Source organism: Dendrobium catenatum, unplaced genomic scaffold, assembly GCF_001605985.2.
Source record: "Dendrobium catenatum unplaced genomic scaffold, ASM160598v2 fragScaff_scaffold_1674, whole genome shotgun sequence".
Lineage (NCBI taxonomy): Eukaryota > Viridiplantae > Streptophyta > Magnoliopsida > Asparagales > Orchidaceae > Dendrobium > Dendrobium catenatum.
Genome location: NW_021320136.1, coordinates 241575 through 266819, shown reverse-complemented (window position 1 = coordinate 266819; position 25245 = coordinate 241575). Strand labels below are relative to the sequence as shown.

The 25245-nt window shown below is 36.3% G+C and overlaps 1 protein-coding gene across 6 annotated transcripts in view; it reads left to right on the top strand.

Annotated features, from left to right (window-relative positions):
- Positions 1–25245, top strand: part of LOC110093951 (kinesin-like protein KIN-14I) — a 111676-nt gene that overhangs the window by 23187 nt on the left and 63244 nt on the right. For all 6 annotated transcript variants that reach the window (XM_020819022.2, XM_020819019.2, XM_028701300.1 and 3 more), the window contains 4 exons: positions 10266–10365; positions 10510–10691; positions 10801–10916; positions 11033–11135. In XM_020819022.2, coding sequence (XP_020674681.1) covers positions 10266–10365; positions 10510–10691; positions 10801–10916; positions 11033–11135 — 501 coding nt within the window. The remainder of the gene's footprint in view (positions 1–10265; positions 10366–10509; positions 10692–10800; positions 10917–11032; positions 11136–25245) is intronic.

The following is a 25245-nucleotide window of genomic DNA, read 5'->3' as shown; positions in this document are numbered from 1 at the left end:
TCACTTCCAGGGGACGCCCTAGCATTAACACAATTTCTTAAAGGATTCATGTCATTATTGTTCGACAAGTTTTATGCTGGTTGTCGACTATCTAACGCAACCCTCCACTTTTTTTATCTAGGACTTGGGACCAGGCGAGGGTTCACTGTTTAAATTAAATAAAAAAAATAAAAAAATAAAGAGCAATTTTCACTAGTTATTATGTACAACTCAACACTGTACTCTCAAATAATGCTCTCCAAACTCTTAAGCTCTGCTCTTCAAACCCTGTACAAAACTCTCCAACTCTCAAACACACCTCAACAAACTGAACACACCTTGCAAACTCTCCAAACCCTATACAAAACTCTCCAACTCACTGTTACGACCCGGCCCGGTGAGCTCGCATGGGCGAGGCAGGAACAAAGGTCGGACGGTAGATTAAATTTTCTAATCTTTAAATCTATCTCCATAATAATTTGAAAGAGCCTCTAAACATCAAATTTTGAAAACACAAAAACGTAAAACTAAATAAATTCATAATTACCTTTCTTCTTGAGCTCCTCTCCTACGGTATACATTACCGCCTCTCCTACGGTATACATTACTGCCTCTCCTACTCATTTGATTAATTTAAGCTTACCTGAAGATGTTAACAATTAACATTAAGCTAAAGCTCAGTAAGTAATACACAATTCTAAACTACAGTAAACAAGGCAACTGAACAATATGTTAAATGTCAATTTTACATGAACATAACATAAAGATGATTTCATACAAACATAACATCAAACACATTATTACATGAAGCCATATTTTTCATTTCATTTCCATATTCATATCACTATACTTAGCTTTCTCGTTTCGTATATAATACAACCGTCACAGGAGCAACCGTCTAGTACCATAAAGGTATTCCTTTACCATTTCCTTTTCCATATCATTTATCATTTTATAGTGCACGAGTACAACATCCTCAGCTAGTACCATCAGGGGGTGAGCTCCATCATTTCAGCATGCACATACAAGCATTTAAATAACATTCATATCATCTCATTCCATATAACATAAACTTTATCATATAAGACCATAAAATGTACATGTAATTTGTATGATCATTTATTTGACAATAATAAAGAATATGACAACAGTAAAGAATAATGATTGTATATAACTTGAGGGTAACAAAAGTATTACTGAAATAAAGAACCGCTCTGTTTAAAATTGCGCAATAAGAGGCGCGCCTCTGCGTAATTCTGTTCAAAAGCGCCTCGAGGCGCACGCAATTTGGACACTGATTGAGGCGTACGCCTCACCCTGTGTGAGGCGCGCCTCAATTGCGTAATTATGGGTGAGGCGTACGCCTCATCCAAATGGTCTTACCTACTTAAAATCAACCATTAAAAAAGCGGACGAGGCGCCCGCATTGAGTCGTATATTCGCATATAGGATTAGGGCTTCCTGTGAGAATTGAAAGGCGAACTAAAGGCGAAGCCGTGAGGCAAATAGACAAAGCTGTGAGGGAAGGAGACGAAGCCGTGAGTGTAGGAGACGAAGTCGGAAGGAGACGACGCAGGGAAAGAAACGAAGCTGAAGTTGTGAGTGCAGGAAACGTTCAGGCATCGGTTAGGTCGGAAGAGAAGGTACGCGGTGTTGTGGCATTGACTTTGACGTGCAGTAACGAAAGCTTGAATAACTCATTATTCGGCTTTCTTTCATTCGTCCGCTCAGTACATGCTCGGTACCACTCAGTACATGCTCAGTACCGAACCAGTACCGCTCGGTACTGAGCGGGACATGATCGGTACTGAGCTGTACATGCTCTGTACTGATCTGTACATGCTCGGTACTGCTAGGTACATGCTCGGTACCGAACCAGTACCGCTCGGTACTGAGCGGTACATGCTCGGTACTGCTAGGTACATTCTCGGTACGCTCGGTCGAACCCCGCCAGGGGGCAGCGCCCCCTTGGACCCCCGGCAGACTGGTATATTTTTGTATTAATGTTATTTTATTATTGGTAGTACAAATAATTGTTAAAAATTATGTCATCTTATTAGTACAAGGAATTAGGGATCATGGTTAGAGGCAAGGAAAAGGCGTCTGCGTCATTGCGGAGGGATCCTTCTTATAAATATAATGTACAAGTTGACATAGGCGGCGGAGAGAAGAGCTATGTTTATTTGAAATGCAGCGGCATATTATCTTGGGTCTTTCGGTGGGAGGTGCAGTTACACTGTCATCTACATGCAGCGGCATATTATCTCAATCCTCAATTTCAATATTCAGAGAAGAAATCTTGATATCCGGAGGTGAAGCTTGGTCTATATCATTGTATGGAAAGACTAATACCGGAGCAGGCAGATAGGGAGCTTGCAGATTTACAACTTGTTCTATTCCGGAATATAGATGGTTTTTTTGGTTTGAATGCAGCAAAATTAACCATTTCCAAACGGTCTCCAGGTATAGTTATTTTGGTAAATGCAAGACACTTTATTCAGTTCTAATTATATTTTTTTCTTGAAAACAGTTGAGTGGTGGATCCAATTTGATGATTCCACCCGAGTTACGGAGTTTTGCTGTAAGAGAGTTGAGCCTCACTTCTTCTTCTTCTTGGTGTGAGTGAAACTGGAGTTCATATAGTCAAGTGCAAACAAAGAGAAGAAATTGGCTATCTACACTCACAATGAACTCCCTCGTATATATAATGCACAACAAGAGGTTAAAAGATAGGAGGTTGAGGAATAAGGGGTTGAAGGATGATGAGGACCCATTGGTGTGTGATGATGTGTCATCTGGTAATGAGTGGTTCATAGATGATGAGACAGATTTGCCATTATCAAACTTACAACTAGAAGATCTAAATGTGGATGTCTTGAGGGGCGAAGCAGATCAAATGGGCACATCTACTAGTACCACACCACACACATCCACTAGCTCTGCAGCACAACAATCAAGTAAATGTATTCCACAACTTCTTATATGCTATCGCAGTATATTTATATCAAGTGAGCAATTAACATGTTAATGATCTTTTCTCTTATTGAACAGGGAAGAGAAAGTGAGTCATATTAAAGATGATGATGACATGACATTCATAGATACAATTGGAGAAGAAGATTCCCTTGAAGACCCATTTAGTGATGGGATATGATTGCATTTTATATGTTTTTTGTACTTTGGGAGTTTTGTTAAACTAATATTTTGTGATTTTGTACTTTGGGACATGATTTTATTGCATCTACTTTCTTATTTTCTCTTTTCTTTCTAAACTATTCTAGATTCTCTCTCTTTCCCTCACTCTCTCTCTCTCCCAATTAAAGCTTAACGCATACATATATTCTAAAAATTCAATATTTTGCATAATTATATATTAACGAAAATAACACTTTACCTAAAATCTAAATTAATTTAAAATAAGTTGTATTTTCGGATTTAACTTAAAACCCAAATTTTGGAAAACCTATTTTCATTAAAATGCTTAATTTTGCATGCTAAAACTTCCCATTCATCAAAATAATAATTATGGAAAACTAATTTTCTGATTAACTAATTTTAAAAATTAGGAAAATACCATTTTGTGAGAAAAACCTAATTTATACCTTTAGAAACCTTCTTAGGACCCTTAGGAACCAAGATTATAAAAGCATTTTAAAAAATTTCAATATTAGGTAAAAACCCTATTTTTTCCAACTCACAATCTTTAAAGAAAATTTTCATTTCTATGCATAAAAATATCTCCTAATCATTCCCTAATAATCCCCCATTAAAATTCTTAAAGAAAATCAAAGTTTTCTCAAACCCTAGAAATCTTTTCTTGAGAAAACCCTAAGGAAAAACATGGGAAATGGTTCATAAGAACTCACCTTAGCCTTCTCTTAATCTTCCCTACAATTTATTCCACGAACGGCTGCCGGAAACCGCCGCCCGAAGCTTCTCGCCGCTCCCTTCCGCGTGCCTCTTCCTCTCGGTTCCGCCTCCCTTCGTTTTGGCCGACCAAAATGAGTGGAAGGAATGAGTGGGGTTTCGGTTCTTTCATAACTTAAGGAAATAGCGATTGCAAAAGACCCTTTTTGCCCTCACTTAAAATCTCCAAGCCTTAACAACCTCTAAGGGTACTATTGGTATTATTGGTCTTCGGAAATTTTTATCTCTCAAATTAAAAGGAATTAAATATAAGTTTTATATATCAAATCGCTCCAAATTTTGCGTAGAAATTTATAAAATTATTCCCGTCGAAATTCGACAACATTGAATTTTTTCTTAAAACTCATCGCGGCGCTTTGAAAAGCGTGCGAGGTCTAAAACGGCATTTTTGCGGGTTTTAACACTCACAAACACACTGCTCTCTAAACTCTCAAACTATGCTCTCCACAAATATTGCAAACCCTCTAAATGCTAAATCAACACGAGCTCTTGCAACAAACAAATAAAATTCATTAGCATCAAAACTAAATTAATATCGAAATAAATACCAAAGAAGGAAAAAAATAAGTACTATGCTAATCAACATACAAAAAGTAGAACAGGTTAATGGTAAAGTAACTACTAGTACAATTGACAACATTGAAAAGAAAAAAGATCAAAGTACTAGTGTCACATAACAAAAACTAGCCAGTAAATATCGAGCTAGTAAACAATTGAAAACTACAGTTTGGTGTTATGCTAACAAACAACTGATGTCCACTCAAACAAATAAATAATTAAATCTTCGGGCATCTTAATCTAAATGATTAGGTTGTAAGACCCATTTTTGGACTACTTCCAAAGAAAAGAAGTAAGGCCTGTCGTACCCAAATAACTAGACAACTTTTAATGAGAGTCATGAAATCTATTATTTGGGAATTTTCTAAGCAAAATATCAACTTAAAAAAATTAGATCCATAGTCGTACTTCAAATTAAACTTTCAGGCAACTTCTAAGGAAGTTATAAGACCTGTCATCCAAATTCAAAATTAATAGGCAGCTTAGCCTATAGGGCTAAATTGTAAGACCTGCTTTACGGGCTACTTTCAATAAAAGACCTAATTCCCAACCTAAATTCAAACACCACGACTACTTCGAATAGAAGTCGTAAGACCAACTTTACGAGCAGTTTTCAATGAAAGCTGTAAGACCCAGTTCAATTCAAAATTTTGGGTAATTTTTAAATGAAGTCATAAAATCCAAACCAAATCAACTACTGAGTATTCTAATAGATATAAACCTCAAAAAATCCAATAAAACTAAAATCCACATTTTAACCACCTCAGTCTACCCGAGATCCCTGAGAAGAGGCAACCCATGGCTGCTAATCAAAATTCCTGGGTACTATGATTAACGATTGTTAGTATTGGTAGACTGAAATCTACGATATACCTGAGATGATGAAACCATTGGATCTTGCTCTGGTTTACATCCATTTTCCCCACAATTGAGACTAAAACAACTAAAATTTATTCATCCTTAAATTGAGAGTTTTCTTTTATACGTTAAGTGGGGTAATTAACTATGAATGCTTGTGCTTATGGGAAGTAAGGACCCAGATTTAATTAAACGATGACACTACCCTCAGAACTATTGCATGCTTTTGGGAGATTTCATGCTTCTTGTGTCAGTTGCATGCTTTTCGAGGAGGATGCATGCTTCCTAAGGCAGCGACATGCCTCTTGAGATGGTTGTGTGCTTCTTGAGTCAGCGACGTGCTTCTTGTGGTGGTTGCATGTTTTTTGAGGCTGCTACATACTTCTCGATGTGGCAACATGTTTCTTGATGTATTATGTTAAAATTTGATAATTAAATTTGGATGTGTGTAGGATTTAAAAATATCAAGAATCTTGGATTATTTGTGCAGTTGTTTATTATTAAGATGTGTGCAAAATTTTATTTTAATATTTTAAATTACGCCTTTTATCTACTTGTGTGCATATATTGTGGATCTAGTGGTGGAGGGTAGAAATCTAACATGTGTTTCACACTATCCTTTTTTATTGACTTATATGGTTTAGGATTTGCGTCGAGTTGTGGAGGAGTTTGTTGGCTTGTCTTCAAGGTGGTGAGGAGTGGCATGGGTTGGTGGGTCTAGGAGCGGAGTGCAAGGTGAGGGAGGCGTAGGCATGGAGGTGAGGAATGATGTGAGGGAGACTACAACTTAGTGATGGGGCTCAGTCTGGGTGGGCAAAAGAGTAAAAGGGTAGTAGGGATGATGTGTGTGAGAGGAGATTTCATGAAGGTGAACAATTAATGGGAGAGAGGGGTGCATGGGAGAGAGGAGTGCTCAGCTTGTGGGCTGCGGGAGTAAGGGAATGAGTGTTTCAATTTTTAGGTTTTTTTCTTTCTCATCTCATTTTGACACGTGAAGAGATTGATGTCTTGCAAAAATGGCGCCATTGGAGTAGGATTTGAGTGGAGATATAGTTAGCTAACGGTTTGACTAAACTTGATTTTTAAAAATTCTTTTTTAATAACACCACCACCACCATCACCCCACCAACAATAATAATAGATAGATCCATGTTCATGCATCTTGTCTTGCACATATCAAATTACTTGTAATTGTCTGATACAACGTAGCAAGGAGGGGCCCATGAAGGAGGGGCATAATCCAGGGAGAGGATTTTGGCTAATTTGGTGGGGCCCAACAAAGAATTAATTCATTATGTTAGAAGAGGATCTATTAGGTAAGGTTTTTTTTATTGAATTTCAAATAGAATAGGGAAATATATTAGAAAAGGATTTCCTAATTGAATCGAGAAATATATTAGAAAATGATTTCCTAATTGATTTTCAAATAAAAGAGGGAAATACATTAGGAAGGGGGGGTTGATTTAGGAGGCAAGGAGGAGAACTTATTTAAGGCTAAGTTTAAGGTTTATTTGTTTTATGCAGATTTTGATTTGTGTGTGTGGTAGCTTTTTTTTTCTTTGAGGGATTTCTAGCGTCGTCTAGGTTGTTTGGGAGAATTGATTTATCTCTCGAATTGTAGGTTACTTGTATCTTGCTTTCAATTTGAAGTTATAATCCAAAATCAGCCATTATTTTTAGTATTTATGTAATTTTCCATTGTTCGTTGCTGCTTTTAGTCTCTAGGCGTATCATTATTCTAGTGTGGGCTAATTTGTGTTTATTTTTCTTACGTCAATTCAGACAATATGAGTGTCCTTTCCAAGTAATTTTGATGTTTTGAATGCATTAGCATTGTCAGTTTTTTGAGCGAGAGACATTTGAGTGATTTATGCTGTGATTGGCGTGTTTTGGTCTCATTTTACATGGCGTCACATTAATTGATCTTCATTCGTGTTGTGCTTGCTCGAATTTGTCATAAAACACGTATGGATGTCAACAAGGAAGTGTATTAGTTAATAATGAACAATCTCTCCGCATAGTTTTATTTGGATAAAAAGGTGTTTCTATACATTTAGGTAATAAACAACAAAATATTGGAAACTTCATGCCAATTATAGAACGATCTTTCCTTTCTTTCAACACAATCCCTTTTTGCATAATCAAATAACTATTTGTATATATAAGTCTAACTTCGCCATTTTACTATTATGATATTGTTTTGCTAGATTTTGAAAGAAGAAATACCTTTAGACTATTAAAAGATTCAGAAGGAAGTTAATTGATTTCATAACCAACAAGTATTGAAATCCTTGAAATTTCGATCCATAATTTGGTTTAAAAATGTAAATTTGTCAGTTTAATTTTTGGATAAATTCATAACTTAGACATTGCATATTCATCATCATTAGTCTTATCTCAATTATTTAGGTCCAGCTTTATGAATCCTTATTTTCATTCTTGTTTTCTTGTTTGTTGTCTGAGGCGTTAAGCCTATTCCTCACAAATCCACTGAATAACTTTAGTCAATTATTTTAGGTCTACCTATTCTCTTTCTTGATCCTTCGAAACTAATTATATCTTGTTGGATTGAAATGTGCCTTTGGATGATACCTGATCTTACCAACCAGCCCAACACCCTCTGAGACAATAGCCCTAAGAACGTAGGGTGAGAATTGAAAAAGAAATGAGAAGATATAGGAGATTTGAGAGGCAGTGAAGAAAACCAATATCTTAAGAACACTTTATTAGATCAATAGTGCTCTAAAAAAGGTTCAAAATATGAATATCCACATTATTTATAGGGATCTGAGGGTTATAGAAAAGACAAAAAGATAAAAAGCGCATCATTAATTCTGCCTATTATAGACTATATATGACACGTGCCATGACCTGTTAGGGATTTTTTGCCTGGTACTTGGTTTTTGCCTGGTACTTGGTTTCGAGGTTAGCTCTTTAGGCATCTTTGTAGGAGAGTTGGTATCTCGAGTCTTGTGGGCGTGCTGGGGAGTTGGTGTGATGAGTCCTTTGGGAGTAGTGTTAAGTCTTTAGGTGGAGTTTTGAGGCCGTTAAGTGCGACGGGCTAGTTCCTTTGGGTCATGATATTCGTGAGGTGAGAGTGGGGTTAGTCTAGAGGATTAGGTTTTTCACCTCTTGAGATACTTATTCCCTATAGCCATAGTGGCGTGTTAGCGGCGACTTATCAATTTGAGCGAGGGCCAATAGCTTTGCAAAGTTGAACTTTCCTGAGGAGAAGAGTTTAAGAGCATGGTTGGATCTATTCAAGTCCTTTGTAGCTCCTACTGGGGATGACTATTTTACATGACCAAAGGGGCGAGTCACTTCTCCTTAGCTAGCAAGTGCCCGTGGAGTACACGGTGACTGCTTTGGCCAAGATTTTTATGAAATCCCTTAAGTAAAAGAAGCTAAACTCTTAAATATCGAGGCACCTTTTAGTATAATGGTTATAATTCTTTAAGAAACTCCATTGTTAAGCGTGCTCATCCCAGGAAAATCCTTGGATGAGTGACATCCTAGGAAGTTACACCAACAGGACAAAAGGCGTGAGGCCTTTAGGCCAAAACGGATAATATCTAGATAGTTAAGAGTTTGAGTTATTATAAATGGTATCAGAGTAATACACCAGTTGGAAGATAGGAACTAAGTGCCATGTAAGATAAAGTGCTACGCTATGGGAGTCTCCTCTTGAATCCTGTATGGGACAAAGTGCTATATGACGGGAGTCACCATTGGAACTTGTAGGGGTCACCTCTAGAATCATCATATTTGCCTGGTGGATGATTCTAGAATAAAGATACTAACGAGGGCGTCAGTTACTTAAGTGGGAGAGATTGTGAAACCCTTAAGTAAAAGAAACTAAACTCTTAAACATCGATGCACCTTTTGGTATAATGCTTAGCATTTCTTTAAGAAAATTTTGCAGTTAAGCGTGCTCATCCTGGAGAAATCCTGGGATGGGTGACTTTCTGGTAAGTTGCACCAACAAGAAAAAACTGTGAGGCCGTTAGGCCAAAAGTGGATAATATTTTAATAGTTAAGAGTTTGGGCTGTTACACTCTTGTTGCTAGAACTTATTAGGTCCGATTTCATGTATCCAAACCTATTAGATGCCTATGAAAGACCTACATTAACATATACGAATGTACACTTCTCATTTATTAGGCTCTTTTTCTACCTTTCATTGTGCATATCCAAATCACGTTAGCTTATTTTCAATTATCTTTGATATCCTTCTAATTGTTCCTCTAATATAATTACACTGAATTTTTTTATCTGCTTCTAATGGCCATTATTCATTCTTACTAAGCCTGTTGTGAAATTCATTGGCCTTCAATGTTTTGGAGAGGTTCACAAATATAATGTATATTATATCTCTAAAAAGTTTATCCATATTCTGTTATGAAATGTAAATCTTAATATTTTGGGGAGGTTTATCTACTCAAATAAAATTTGCTTTGATGTTTTGAGGAGTTTCACGTGTAGAATGCATGTTTTGGAATTGCCGTCTTATTTTTGCGTTCCTTATAATTTAATTGGGCCTTCTTTTTTATTTGGAGATATAGCAGTGTTTTCTCAATTTTAAGATTGGTTGGAGTGATATTTTACTGGATTTTATGCTTCAATATCTGCATTGCAAGGTTTTGCATGCGTTTTGAGTTTTTGCATTTATATCATATCAATTGGTTTGATGATATAGTATGCCAACTCTGACATTTAATAATCAGAATTGGTTTAAGATATTGATCCTGCTGAGATTAGTTATAATGGGTATTGCTGAAGTTAAAACTGGAGGCTACACCTTTGTTTTTCTTTTGGTTCACCAAGTTTTTTCTTGATTTTATTTTGGTGATTAAGGCTTTTACATTTTATTGTTCTTAGTGTATTGTTCAATCCGTTTCCTCCTTCCATCTATGGAAATGTTCCTCATGAAAAGTTTTCTTCAGGAGCTTGCAAGCTTAATCAACCTTTCAACTTTTTCCAGTTTCAGTCTGTTTGAATGCAGAAAAGTTGTACCAGGCCCAAATTCGAAAGAATTTTTTAATGGTATTATCTCAGAACTGTTACTTCTGCGAATTCCCCACCCTCAGCACCAAATTGATTCCACTTGATTCTGTTGTTTTGCTGCCTACAATATGGTTTTATTTATTTCTGTCAATTGCTCTTACGAAGGTTTGCCATGATACGCAGAGGAATTTATCAGGTTAGATGACAAAAAATATGTTGGAGATTTGTTGGCGGAATTTAAGTCAGCCATGGACCGCAGTAAAGAAGAGGTTTTGTACATTAAACTTGTATTCAAGCGAAGACTATTTAAGGAATCAGATGATGGTGTATCCGACCCAATGTTTTTGCATTTGTCATACATCCAAGTATGTTGCTCAGGTTCTCTTTGATGTCTTCCTATATACTTTTTTCAAATATTTAATTTTATTATTTCAGTGTTCTTATATTGTATTTCTTTTCTTATAACTACTGCAGATACAACATGACTATATTTTGGGAAATTATCCATCTGGAAGGAATAATGCTGCTCAGCTAACCGCTCTGCAAATTTTAGCCGAGATCGGATTTATTGACAATCCTGATTCATGTGTGTGAGTGCCCACTAACAATTTCTATTTGATACTAGACATGCAGCATTGCAACTTATTAGATTTATGATTCGTTTGAACCATGCAATTGCTTTCTCTAATGCATTGACTATTTGTAGTATGTGGACTTCTCTGCTGGAAAGGTTTTTACCAAGAGAAATTGCAGTGAAAAGGCCAAAGAGGAAATGGGAGTATGATGTTCTTTCCCAGTATAAGTTAATGGTAAGAACAAAGAACATTTAACTATTTAAGATGATTCTATGTATGCTGATTGGAAATATTTACTCCATTCATTATTTTCAATTTTTATTGTTGGTTTTATCTTCTTATCAACATTTCTTAGTTATTATTCTCAAAACTTTTGTTTCATTTTTTTAAAAAATATGCATGATGGAATTTGTCTTTTACTCAACTTATGTGTCCATACTAAATCGCACATGATCATAAATTTATCCTCATTATCATCCCAATTGTCCCAATATTAACTATTTTCATATGCCTTTATGAATGCTCCTCTGTTCTTTCTTTTGAGTGCTATCTCACATTTGTGCTCGTTAGGCTTGTAAGAAATTTGTATCTAATCATGCAAACTTTCAACACAATTCATGCATCTTGAGGCAATTAAGAACGATAGAACATGCACAAGATTCAACTCCATTTTGATGAATTGACGACTAAAAAAACATAGAATAGCTTGAAAACCTCCAAAATGCTCCTGTTTCCATTGGGACATTTGCCTATTTAAAAGTCAGCAAATCTTTTTAGAGATGTTATTTCCAATTATATCATCAGAAGTCTAATCCATCATCATCAATATACTTGTTACATCATCTCCTACGATGTGGTATATTTTGATGGCCAGTTTGAGACACTAAATAATAACCATTTTATTACTTCGTATTGCCAAGATTCCACACAACTGTCACTATATAACGTCAAGCATCAGAATCTGACTTTCCACTTTTTTTATGTCTTTCAGCTGATTGCCATATACATGTGCAAACTAGAGATTTATCTTTTAAATTCTTCGAGTCCTTACTCTGGTATGCTCATATGTGAAGATCGAATGATGCTTGTGGCATTCCCATCGATCATAATTACACTTTAATAATCTTATGAAATATATCAAATATGATAACTACGATTGGGTCCCTTGCCTCCATCTGATGACCAAATGGTGCTCATCACGCTCCCTTCCATGACCATTATAGTTCTGCAATAGATGTGTTTGCAGTATTGCATGTGATGACTACGATCATGTTGCCTACAATCATCTGTAGATTAGATGTTCCTTGTTGCTTTCCTATTAATGGCCATCTTTCCACCACAGTAGCTGTAAGGAATATGGAATTAGTTGGATACGACGACAATGATGGTGTCACCTGCAAGCATTTAAAGGCTTGACTACACATGTGGTCTTGGCCGTGACCATTTCAGCACCACAATACTTGTGTTTGACATGCCACATATGAAGATAACTATTGTATTATCATCTATCATCTGAAGATTGGGTGATGCTTGTTGATTTTTTATTTGTGGTCAGCTGATTTCTGCGATAGCTGTGTTGAACTTCCCTCATTCAGTGATAATGATGGCAATGTTTGTAGCCGTATGACATATGAGCTGGTGTTGGAGATGACAGCAAGAAGAGTGCCATAATTTGTACCAAAATTACTTGGAAACGCTTCTATTTGAATTATCCAAGGATGCCATTGACCTTGCCGTTGCTTGCTTTATCTGGATTTGCTATTGACACATGCAAGGGCAAAACTAAGTGCATTTTGCATCTCCTTTCTGCATCCCACTAACTTAAGAAGTATTATTGGGAATGGAAATATCTTTGTTCAAACATGATGTTAGTTTATATGGTTTTTATTCCTTGATATTATCATTTTTCCATCTTTATTGTTCTTTCTATTTTCTTTTTAATGTTTTGCACATTAAATTGGCATTAGAGTCATGTTTTGAATCACTCTGAATATAGGTTTGATTATAAATTAAGATCCATTGTATTTTTTTTTTTAATTTTCTCAAGGCTACAACACTTCCTCCGACCTTACTTAGGAGATGCCACCCAAGTAGAACTGTATTAATGCTTGGATTGCGAGCTAGTGGCCTTAGTCCAACCTAGATTTCTGTTCTTTTGAAGTCTGTCTTTTCCAATATTCCCCATTTTTGGATTGTTTTAACCACAAGGAACTTTTAACATACTCAAAATTTAGCTACATTTTCTATCACATGAAGATGGAAAGTGGCAATCATGCAGTCTCAATTGAACAAAATTCTTTGCACCCGGATTAAAATTTAGGTATCTAAAATATTGTCACGATCTCAATAAACAAAGGTTGGACATTGCTGTCTTGTTGGAATGTCAGTGTTGATTGTTTAGGGAGTGGTTGCCTAATCTGGACTCATTTCTTGTCCCGGAGCAAACTAAAATTCTTATTGCAACATGATTTTTTTTCTTGCTTATCATGTCATGAATCAGGCTGGGAGCTCAGAATACTGAGGCGGGAACGCATGGTTGGATGAAAATTTAAACATTTCTGCATCACTATAGCATGAGCTCTTTCAATTGAAAAGAGCCAACTATGCCATCAAATTTTTTTTATTTATAAGCATTTCATACAATACAGCATTTTAGTTCTTTCCTCTTGAACACATGTTTTAAAAAAATATTAACACAGCTTTTACGATTAAATTTTTACATTACTTAAGACTCCAAACTATCTTTTGGCTGTACACACAATTTTGTCTTTCATCCATTATAGGCTAATGGGGGTTTCCCGATAATTAGTTATTAAGAATGTGTTAAACAACTTGGTGGCTAATTGTATTTCTTAATTATAGTAATTCAAAAGTTAGAAAATGATATGCATGCTAGTTTTTGTAAATAATTTAATATTATTTCTTTTTTTATTAAATATAAAAAGATGTAGTTGTAAAAATAGGAGCAGAAGATATCATTTACATATCTTATCTTGAAATACACTTGTCATGGGAGCCATATCTTAAATTGTACTATAAAGGCATGCCATCTCATATATATATATAAACTAATGGTTTTCTTTTCTCTAAGAGTCATCAAAATATTGACTAATATTTTCATTTTAAAATTCATGACATTCTTATTTATTTTTGTATTTAGGAATTTGAAGGATGAAGGGGTTAACTTTAATCATATTTTTGCAATGAGAGCCAATGAAATGAAGTAGAAGCACTTAATTTTGAGGAAGCTCAGAAGTGCTTAAACTATTCTATATTGGATTTTATATTTTAGCATCAAATTTTTGTTTAAGGTGATCATCTTAATTTAGAATATTGATGCTTATATATATATATATATATATATAAATATTGAGGCTTATATTCCAACAACATAAGTTGGAGGAAATCCCTAGAAGATGAGGGTTTATGGAGTGCAATGTTTAAAATTGCGTAATCGGGTATTGAGGCATTTTTCGTTAGTGAGGCGAGGCGTAAGCCTCAAGGCGTTTTGAGGCGTAAGCCTCAAAATCAAAAAATTGCGTAAACATAAAATGATAAATTTTGTATATACTAATGAGTAAATAATATATAAAACATAAAAATGCACAAGATATGAAGTGAAATCAAAATATCCCAATAATAAGACAACATGAAATATATTTCTACTCAAACACCATCTTTCCCAAATCATATTATTCTTTTCATTAACATATAATTCCAAAAATAAATGGCAATGACATATCACATAAGAAATCATAAGTCATCATCACTGTCAGTACTAAGGGGGCATTCATTTGAATCATCATTATGCTGAACTGCTCTCTCCCCTTTCTCCTCTCCTATAGAGTCCGATGTCTCCCAATCAGGTCCTTCCTCATCAATATTAGTTATCTTCCTCTTCCCTAAATATTTTTGAACAATCTCAAAATAAATAATAGTGTAATACACTAATAAAAATCTAAGAAAACTATATTATTTATATACATTTTTTAATTTATTCTTGAGTTGTGGTGGATGTAGATGCTTTAAGACCATCAAAGAAATCAACATTTAAATATTCATATTGTAATTCAAACAGCATCACTTCAACTTCATCATCTACAAACCACTCATCATCAGATGCCACATCCTCACAAAACAAAGGATTATCATCATCCATTAATTCTTTTTTCTTCAAATTCCTATCTCTGAGTTTCCTATTGTACATAATGTACACCAATGAATTCATCCTCAATGTGGACAAGAGATTTCTCCTCTTTGTATGTATTTGGTTATAGGTACTCCAATTTCTTTCACAGTCAGATAAAGAGCATGTCAAGCCCAAAACTTTCACTGCAAAATGCTGCAATTCTGGAGTCTTATCGCTAAATTGAATCTACCACTCAACTAATATTTATATAAGAGAGTTTAATTAGTGCGAAAAAAATAACTTTAAATAAATGTTTAAAACATTAAAGAAAATTATCTGGAGATTGTTTGGCAATTGTATCATTTGCTTTTTGTAATCCAAAAAAGGCTTCTTTGTTCCTAAAAGGTATCAATTGTATGTCAGCATTTGATCTTTCAGTTGCATCATTTATTAGCCGATCCATGCAATGATATAATCCTAATTTTATTTATATCAATACTGAGGCTTTAGGTAATGACCAGCTGCATGTTGTAATAGGCAGGTGATGTTACAACATTAAATGGAATTTTATTTTCGTATAAGAATCTGCCTATATCCTTACACACTCTTCTTCGTGCCTCGCATTTTCTGGGCCATCTTTTGTGTAGTAAGAGGCCTATCCTCTAATGTGTCCACTATAGAATGATCTATAAGCTCTCTTACACCCCTAGATGAAATGGGCTTCATCGAAGAAGATGAATTCCTAACGCTGCGCTCACTCCCGTAGTAAAAGCCAACATCAACTCTGTTTTTAAATTGCTTTTGTGCAAGACGTTTTGACGTGGTAGACTTATTCATGTATGACTTTATCTCCTCCCTTACTGTATCAACTTTGGAGCATGGTGCAATATTCTTGTGAGACTCTAAAAGATCATCCTTCATCCTATTCACACCATTCACAACTTTATCACAATAATTACATTTTATATAGATATATATTTTTTCACTTCCCCCTACATCCACCTTAGTGCTACGTTTCCATGCTGGATCTTTTCTATGGCCTGATGCAGCTTTATCCTTACTTCTGACCTATAATGCACAAACACGGACACGGCGACACGGATACGACACGACACGGACATGGGACACGTCAATTATTGAAAATATAGGACACGGACACGGGTTGGACACGTTATTATAGTTTTTATATTTAAAAAATAGTGTATAAAAATTAAATAAGTATAATTTTAAAAATAATTTGAAAATAATAAGTCATTTAACTAGAATTTGTGCTTAAAATGATTAGTATAGGATGTTGAGAGTCAGGCGTCGATGTCGTTTATCAGTCACCGAGAGAGGAGATGAAAATACCTTCACTGTCAAAAAGAAATGAAAATGAGAATATTCGATGATTGGGTATTAAGTGTGGGCATTGATTAGGTGTTGTGGATATGAAATAAGAAATTTATTTTAAATCCCGCAAAATACAATAAATTTTGTTTAAAAAAATTCATAAAATATTTAAGATACACGTGTCAGACACGCGTGTCCAATTTATATTTAATATTTATTAATCGGACACGTTTTCGGCGTGTCCGACACGTGTCAGAGGAGTGTCGAGCGAGTGTCGTGTCGGACACGGTCTCGGACACTGCACGCCTCTTTGAGGAGAAGTGTCGGTGCATCATAGCTTCTGACCATCCTTTATGAGAAGAATGTATCATTGCAATATATCGAATCCCTAAATATAATGCACTCACTAACAACTATTACTAAAGATGATGAATACAACAATATACCGGTCTGTTGGGGGTCCAAGGGGGCCCCCTGGCAGGGTTCGACCTGCCTGGTCAGGTCTTAAGTTGTTTGATATCGAGCATGTACTGAGCGGTACTAAGCATGTATCTGCTCGATATCGAAAGATACCGAGCGGTACTGAGCATGTACCTAGCGGTACCGAGCATGTATCTAGCGATACCGAGAAGAAGATGGAACCACGAATAAGAAGAGCTTTCAGCTGTTGGTCGAGGGAAACTCTAACCCAACTCGTGTTAGAAGATAACTTCAAGCAATAGGCAAAGAGCAACTCATAGTGGAAGGAGGCCGACGCCGAACGAAGAGGGAAAAAGGTCGCTCGAAGAAGAAGGGAGAAAACCTGTTTTCGGGAAATTACGGAAGACCGCGTGGGGGTTGGGTGGTCCGAACCGAACAAATATATATTAGGTTAGGTTTTTTTTTTAATTTTTAGAGGCGAATGTCTCTCAACCGTGAGGCGAGGCACGCCTTACTAAACTTGAGGCGTACGTCTCAAATCTTGAACTCATTGCGTGGGCTTTGAGGCTTAAAGGGGCAAAATTGCGCTGAGGCGCGTCTCTTATTGCGCAATTTTAAACCATGATGGAGTGATTGAAGTTAACAATAGCTTCAGCCCCTAGAGTTAAGATGAGGACTATTGTGGGGTAGTGCCTCGAATGTAAGTCTAACAGAGTGCAAAAGGATTTATAAATTACACCTCACCTGAGGCATAACCAACCTGACATCTGAATTTATTGCATTGCCTGTAAAGAGCTACCAATTAAACCCATATAAATGCTTTTAAAACTATAAAATCCGGTCTCAATGTATATGGAGAGTAGGATATGTGTTGACCTCAATGTGTTATCCAATGAACAAAAAAATTAACTAACCTGTAAGCCGTTGGATCCACGATATCTGCCCGAAATCCCGAAATCAAGCAAGGACTTCCAACTTGGCTTTGAGGCTAAGATGCCTAACCATACGGATATGCAGAATGCTGACTCACAAAATTGTGGATTTTTGTTATCTAGTCCTTAAGTGAGGACTTCATACATGTGATACAATGGGCTATGCTTGATTATTTTCAATTTTGAAAAAATTGGCTCCTTGAAAGGAGCCATGCAAATGCTTTTTATTAGAAAAGTATGAATACTAAGATTGATTTTAAATTGTTTACAATTTAGTGGGTAGAATGCTTAATTTTTTCTTAAGAGAATATCACATCAAACACGTCCAAGCGGCCCCCAAGAAAAGAACAAACCTAAGAAAAATCGACATTTCAATACGCACTTAGTAAACAATCAACACATGCATATATATATATATATATGTGTAAATTAACTAAGGTAAGAGTATGAATGTCCAAGTTAATACAATCAAATATGACAGCTGAGTTGCCTGCCGTTATATAACCCAGATTAATTTATTATAGACTTTGCTTGTGGAAATCTTCAAGCTTTATCTTCTAAGTAGACTTTGGGCTTTACTTTTGATAGGCTCATCCTCTTGATCCACATTTCTTTTAACTAAACCCATAAGCTCAAATATATAACTATTATCTATCAAATACATATGAAAAATGTAAAAGACTAAAATACCATATAATAGGGTAGAGATTAGAAGTATATATATATTTATCATGAATAGCACATTTAGAATTGTCTCACACTTAAAGTGTTAAGTCCCTGCTTCTACCTTATTGATCATGCCTCTTTAGAGAGTTTAAGCGGTACTTGTAAGCAAGCATATTTATTTAGAGGTAGCTTGGAGGATCACATACCATTGATAGAATTTTCTTACAACAATAGCTATCAATCAAGAATACAAATGACACCATATGAAGCACTTTATAGTAGAAAGTGCAGAACTCCCTTAACTTGGGTTGAGGTAGGAGAAAGAAAGTTAATGGGTCCTGAGTTAGTTGATGAAGCAATAGAGAAAATCGGATTAATTAGAGACAGATTAGAAGCTACTCAGGATCGCCAGCACAAGTATTATGACACTAAGCACAGAGAAGTGAAATTTGAAGTGGGTGACTTTGTTTTCTTGAAGGTTAAACCTGTGAAAGTGTTGACCTGCATGTTAAATCCAAAGGAAAACAAAAAAAGAAAGAAGCTCAAAATCATACCTTGACTATCAGATCCAAGAATCCCGCTGGCAGAGTCGCTCCCGCAATCCCGCTCCGTACCTCGTATCCGTCAAAAACCTCCACAAATCCAGCCATTCGGCGCCGTATGCGTCGTATCCCGAAAATCATGCGTAAATCCTGCGATCCTCTCCTCAATCGAGCCCCGTTCGCCTCTATAAAACGAAGCCGAACCCGTTGGCTTCTCCTCCCCCGATCTTCTCTGTTCTCCACTACACACGCGATCTCCTCCCTCTTCCCGCACGAGAGCTCCGACCCAGCCGATCTCGCCTCCTGCTTCTCCGGCCGAACTCTCTCCAAATCTCCCCTACCTCACGCCGACTGCCCTAGTCTCCTCCTCCGCCGCCGTCTTTGCTCCTTCGAAGACCTTCCCTGCCTCTCGGTTCGGTAGTCACGACATTTTGATCGGACTCAAGAACGGGAGTTCGCTGGTTATGAAGGTAACTTTCCCCCCCTTGCGCGCTTCTTCGGCTTATCCCTGGCCGAACAGAGAGAAGGGGGAGGAGAAGGATTTGTTTTGTTATTATTATTATTATTATTATTAAAATTAATTTTATTTTAATTATAATTAAGTGTTGTTAATAATAATTAATTATGTTTAATTATGATTAATTATAATTTAATATTCTAATTATATTTAATTATTATTAATGATAATTATTCCACATTTTCTTTTAACTAAAACCATAAGCTGCAAATTATATAACTATTTCTATCAATACAATATGAAAAATGGTAAAGAAAACTAAAAATACCATATAATAGGGGTAGAGATTAGAAGTATATATATATTTATCAAGAATAGCAACGATTCAAGAAAATTGGTCTCACACTTAAAGTGTGTAAAGACCCCTGCTTCCTCCTTATTGGATCATGCCTCTTTAGAGAAGTTTAAAAGAGGTACTTGTAGCCAAGCATATTTAATTTAGAGGTAGCTGGGTAGGATCACATACCGCATTGATAGAATTTTTCTTACAACAATAGCTATCAATCAAGTATACAAATGACACCATATGAGCAGCTTTATAGTAGAAGTGCAGAACTCCCTTAACTTGAGTTTGAGGTAGGAGAAAGAAAGTTTAATGGGGTTCTGGTTAGTTGATGAAAGCAAATAGAGAAAATCGGATTAATTAGAGACAGATTAGAAGCTAATCAGGATCGCCAAGCACAAGTATTATGACAACTAAGCAGACAGAGCAGTGAAATTTGAAGTGGGTGCCTTTTGTTTTTTTCTTGAAAGGTTAACCTGGTGAAAGTGTTGACTTGCATGTTAATCAAAAGGAAACAAAAAAAGAAGAAAGGGCTCAAAATCATACCTTGACTACAGATCCAAGAATCCCGCCTGGCAGAGTCGCTCCAGCAATCCGCCTCCGTACCTCGTATCCGTCAAAAACCTCCACAAATCCAGCCCGTTCGGCGGCCGGGTATGCGTCAGTATCCCGAAAATTTCATGCGTAGATCCTGCCGATCCTCTCCTTCAATCGGGGGCCCCGTTCGCCATCTATAAAACGAAGCCGCCCGTGGCTTCATCCTCCCCGATCTTTTATCTCTGTTCTACTCCACTACACACGAGATCTCCTCGCCTCTTCCCGCACGAGAGCTCCGACCCAGCCGATTCGCCTCCTGCTTTCTCCGGCTGAAACTCCTCCTCTATTCCGATCCTCTAAACTGTCCGACCGTCACGACGAGAGAGAGAGAGAGAGAGAGAGAGAGAGGAGAGAGAAGAGAGAGAGTAGAGAGAAGAGAGAGAGGAGAAGAGAGAGAGAGGAAGACATACCTAGCGAGAGCCTTCCGACGGCCGGTCCGGATGTCCTGCTCTTTTACGACGTCTCCTTCTTGTTGGATATCGGTAGAACACCAACATTTTGAGCGAAGCAAAACAACGGAGCCCATTGGCTGTGAAAGGTAAATTTGGTCTCTTTCACGCACAACTCGGGGCAAAATTCCCTTCAAATTGGCCGAAAGAAAGGTTGTTTTATTATATATATATAATCCAATTATGATTTATATTAATGAAATATACAACAACACAAAATCAAGCCTTTATCCCACTACGTGGGGTCCGGCTAACAATGAATCCCTTTTTCTCCTTGTGTCCTATTAAAAAGTCAAATTCTTCGTTTAAATCTAATAAAGAAAGGTCATTCCTAAATATTTTCTAATCCAAGTCTTTTTTAGGTCTACCCCTACCTTTCTTACATAAGTCAAATCTAATTTACCCTCTACTCTCCTAAACCGGGTCATTGCAAGGCCGGCCGTTTTAATTGTGAAACCAGACCATGCTAAGGCGACTTTCTCCTAATCTTATCTTCTACTGGAGGCCTACTCCAACCTTTTCACGTATATGCTGCAATTTCGTAATCCTATCTCGTAAAGGGGTAAGGCCACTCATCCCCTTGAGGCATTCCTCATCTCTGGGCCCACACCTTAACTTAGGTATTATGCTTCTTCTTTTAAAGGGCCAACAAGTTCAGCACCATTTTAAAGCATTGCAAGGCCTCACTACCATCTTATAGAATTTCCTAAGGAGGGTTACTTTCCTATCAGCAATAACAAGCCCGATGCAATTTCCTCCACTTCAACCATCAACTTGAATTCTGGCTGATGAATATCCCAATGCTATTTCACCAATCACTCTGACAATTAGATTCCAAGATATCTAAAACGTGTAACTCTTATTAATGGGACTTGGATCGCCCAAAGGTCACAAATCCCCTCACTAGGGGTTCTTTATACTAAAATTACACTCCATATATTCTGTTTTGATCTACTCAAGTGAAAACCTTTAGACTCTAAGGAGTTTGACCTCCATAATTCAGTTTACTTCAACTCCCTCTCTAGTTCTTGTCAACAAGAAGAATATCATCAGCAAGCATACACCAAGGTAACATCTTTGCAAATGTCTAGTGAGAACATCCATGATAAGCAAAAAAGATATGGCTTAAGGCTGATCCTTGATGTAACCCAACCGAAATAGGGGAAATACTGGTCCAATCCACCTTGTGTTTGAACACAATAATAGCTCCCTGCATACAATCCTTTAATGATTTGAATATAAAGCATTAATTGACCTCCTTTCTTTTCAAAGAACTCTCCATAGCAACTTCTCTTGGAACTTTATCATATGCTTTTTCTAAATCAATAAATATCATATGTAGATCCTCCTTATTTTCTCTATATTTCTCCATCAAACCTCTTAATACAATGTATGGCTTCCTAGTCCGACCTACCCGGACATGAATCCCAAATTGATTTTTGAGAAACATTAGTATCCAACGCTCCGCAAACCTATGCTCCAAAACTCGTCCCATAGTTTTTAATAGTAATGACAGCATTAACTAAATACCTCTATAATTCGCACAATCTTGTACATCACCTTTATTCTTAAAAATAGGATTAACACACTCATTCTCACTCATCTGGCAAATCTTCTTAGTCTTCAAAAATAGTATTAAAAAGTTTAGTAAAGTCATGAAATTCCTTCAATCTCCTAAGCATTTCCACATCTTCTCTATGGGATATCAATCAAGGGGTCCAACAGCTTTTCCACCCTTTCATTTTCTTTAAAGACTCTCTAAATTTTCAGTTTTACTAATACGCCGATAAAAATAATAATTCTTTATTTTCCAATCTAGGGGGTGCTAGGGTCAACCTATAGTCAATCTTATTTTCACAATCAGAGTAAAAAAGTTAGCAAAAATATCTTCCATCCATGCTTTGTTGAATATCACTCTAAGAAAAAGTATTTTTGATCTTGTTTCATCTTTTAATACACTTCACTTGTAACTAAATCCTTACTATCCTATCTCTTTGTTTGGCTAACTTATACATATATCTTTCTCCCTCTTTAGTATCTAATCTATTATATAAATCACTAAAAAGCTATATTGCCTTTGCATCGCATATTTCTTTCTTAGCATCCTTACGAGCCAACTTTTATATATTTCCCAATTATCAGAATTTTTAAAAATTAAACCAGGTGTTTATAACAAAGCTTCTTATTTTTAATTTTTTCTTGCACATTAGGATTTCCAGCCACCAACTATTTTTACTATTGTAAGCTTTTCCCCCTTTGATACTCCAAGGACATCTTTTGGCAGATATTCTTAATATCACTAGTCACTTTTTTCCTACATAATATGTAGCATCCTCATGCACAGACAAAATCTTAAGATCTAAAATCTTATTCAAAAATATTTTTGGGGTTAATATTCTTTTAAATGCCCCCATTTAATCCTAGAAAATTGTTTTACTTTATTTTTTATTTTTTGCCCTTAATCTTAAAGTCCAAACTAATAATCGATGTTGGGTACATAAATTTTAACTCCGGAATAACTCTTACAATCTTTGCAATCTAAACGATTTAATTTTCTAAATAAGAAAATAGTCCAATCTGGGTTTAATTATATCCCATTTTTTATTAAGTGGGATGGAAGGATGCTCATGATTCCTTTTCTTAATAAGTTGTATTAGCAATTAAAAAAATCATAAGCTAAACAAATCCAATATGGTCTTGCCACCTTCATTCGTCGTTCCAAAATCCATGGCCACCATGAAATGGCTTTTTAAAATCATCTAACCGCTCTCTACCAACATGTCCATTTAAATCTCTCCAATAAAAACTCTTTCTCCAAAAAAGGTAATATTTTGTAATTAAAATTCTTCTAAGTCATTCCAAAATTTAAAATTAGAACTCAAATATCCCAAACTACTTGAGGAGCATAAGCACTTATAATATTAACAATCCTTATCATCAACCACAATCTTTAAAGCTATAATTCTATCTCCATCCTATTAATTTTTATAACATTATTCCTTTAAACTCTTATCTATAATAACACCTACACCATTTCTAGTACGACTCCTACCGAGATACCAAAGTTTAAATCCTAAACTATCTTTCCTTAGCCTTATCTCCAACCCATTTAGTTTCCTGAATGCCACAAAAATATTTAAAGCTTCCTATGAATCCATAATATCTATTTATTCCATTAATTTTTCCTGTAAAGGGAACCTATATTCCAAGTTCCTATCCTAATTTTTTAAGTTTCATGGGACTAGCTTCTTTGCCCAATACGTCCTTGATGTGGGAACCCTTGGCCTATTTTTACATCTCAACCCGGGGCGCCGGGGTGCAAGGCCCTTGCACAACTTGTACTGTATTCAGGCATACAGCGCGTCGCTTCCCAGGGGACGCCCTAGCATTAACACAATTTCTTAAAAGGATTCCATGTCATTATTGGTTCGACAATTTTAACGCTGGTTGTCGACTACCTAACGCAACCTCGCACTTTTCCTCATCCAGGAACTTGGGACCTGGCAACGGCAAGTGTTATAATATTAATGAAATATAATTAATTAAATTTTATAGATGTATGATTCAAATTTTAAAATTTAATTATTATAATTATTGTTAATTAATTACATTTATTAGAATTAATTATTATAAAGTTTATATTAATTTCAAATTAATTGTAACTTATTATCTTAATTAATTTTAATTAATTTTTAAATTAATTACTTTAATTAATTTTATATTTAAATTAAAAATGATTAATTAAAATAATTATTTTAATTAGTTTGGTAATTAATTGATTTTATATTATAATAATAAAGAAAGTCCCCTCTTATCCTCTGTTTCTCGACGTTCGGGTCGGATCGGCAAACCGCCTCAAGCACGCGCTTTGGTGCGCGTGGTGGGATGGGAAGCCCCAGTGCGACAACCTAATGACGAGGTTAGCCAAGTGACCCCTCGATCCACGTGTCAACCCATGACAATCCCGCGGAGGTATGAAGATCTTTCTAAACTCAAACCCTAGCTTCAATGTTCGTGGCAAACCGGAAAACCGCCCCAAGCAGCGTTTGGTGCGCCTTGGTGGGATGGGAACCCTGGTGCGGCACCTACGACGAAGGCGGGGTCGCTCAATAAAAGTACCTCCGAGCGAGAGGAAATGTCAAAAATTGCTTTTTTTATAAAAATTGCTTTTTCAAAACCCTATGCCACGTCTTTTGTTGGCGCGTGTGGGAGAAAAAATAAATACAACGCCCGGGTGTCTCACAAACACCAATCGTGCACGCCTTTGGTGGCGTTGGCGGGTAGGACGGCCTCTTGGTTTTTCCCCTTAACGGGGAAGACGCCGGGGAGGCTGCCGGAAATCTTTGGATTGAAGATCCAGACTTGAACATTTCGCACCTGGACCTAATTGAACTCAAAGAACAGTGGTGGACTTATGATAACCTTGATTGAAACTAAAAAGGACAATGCAATAGCTATATTGAACAAGTCCGGAACT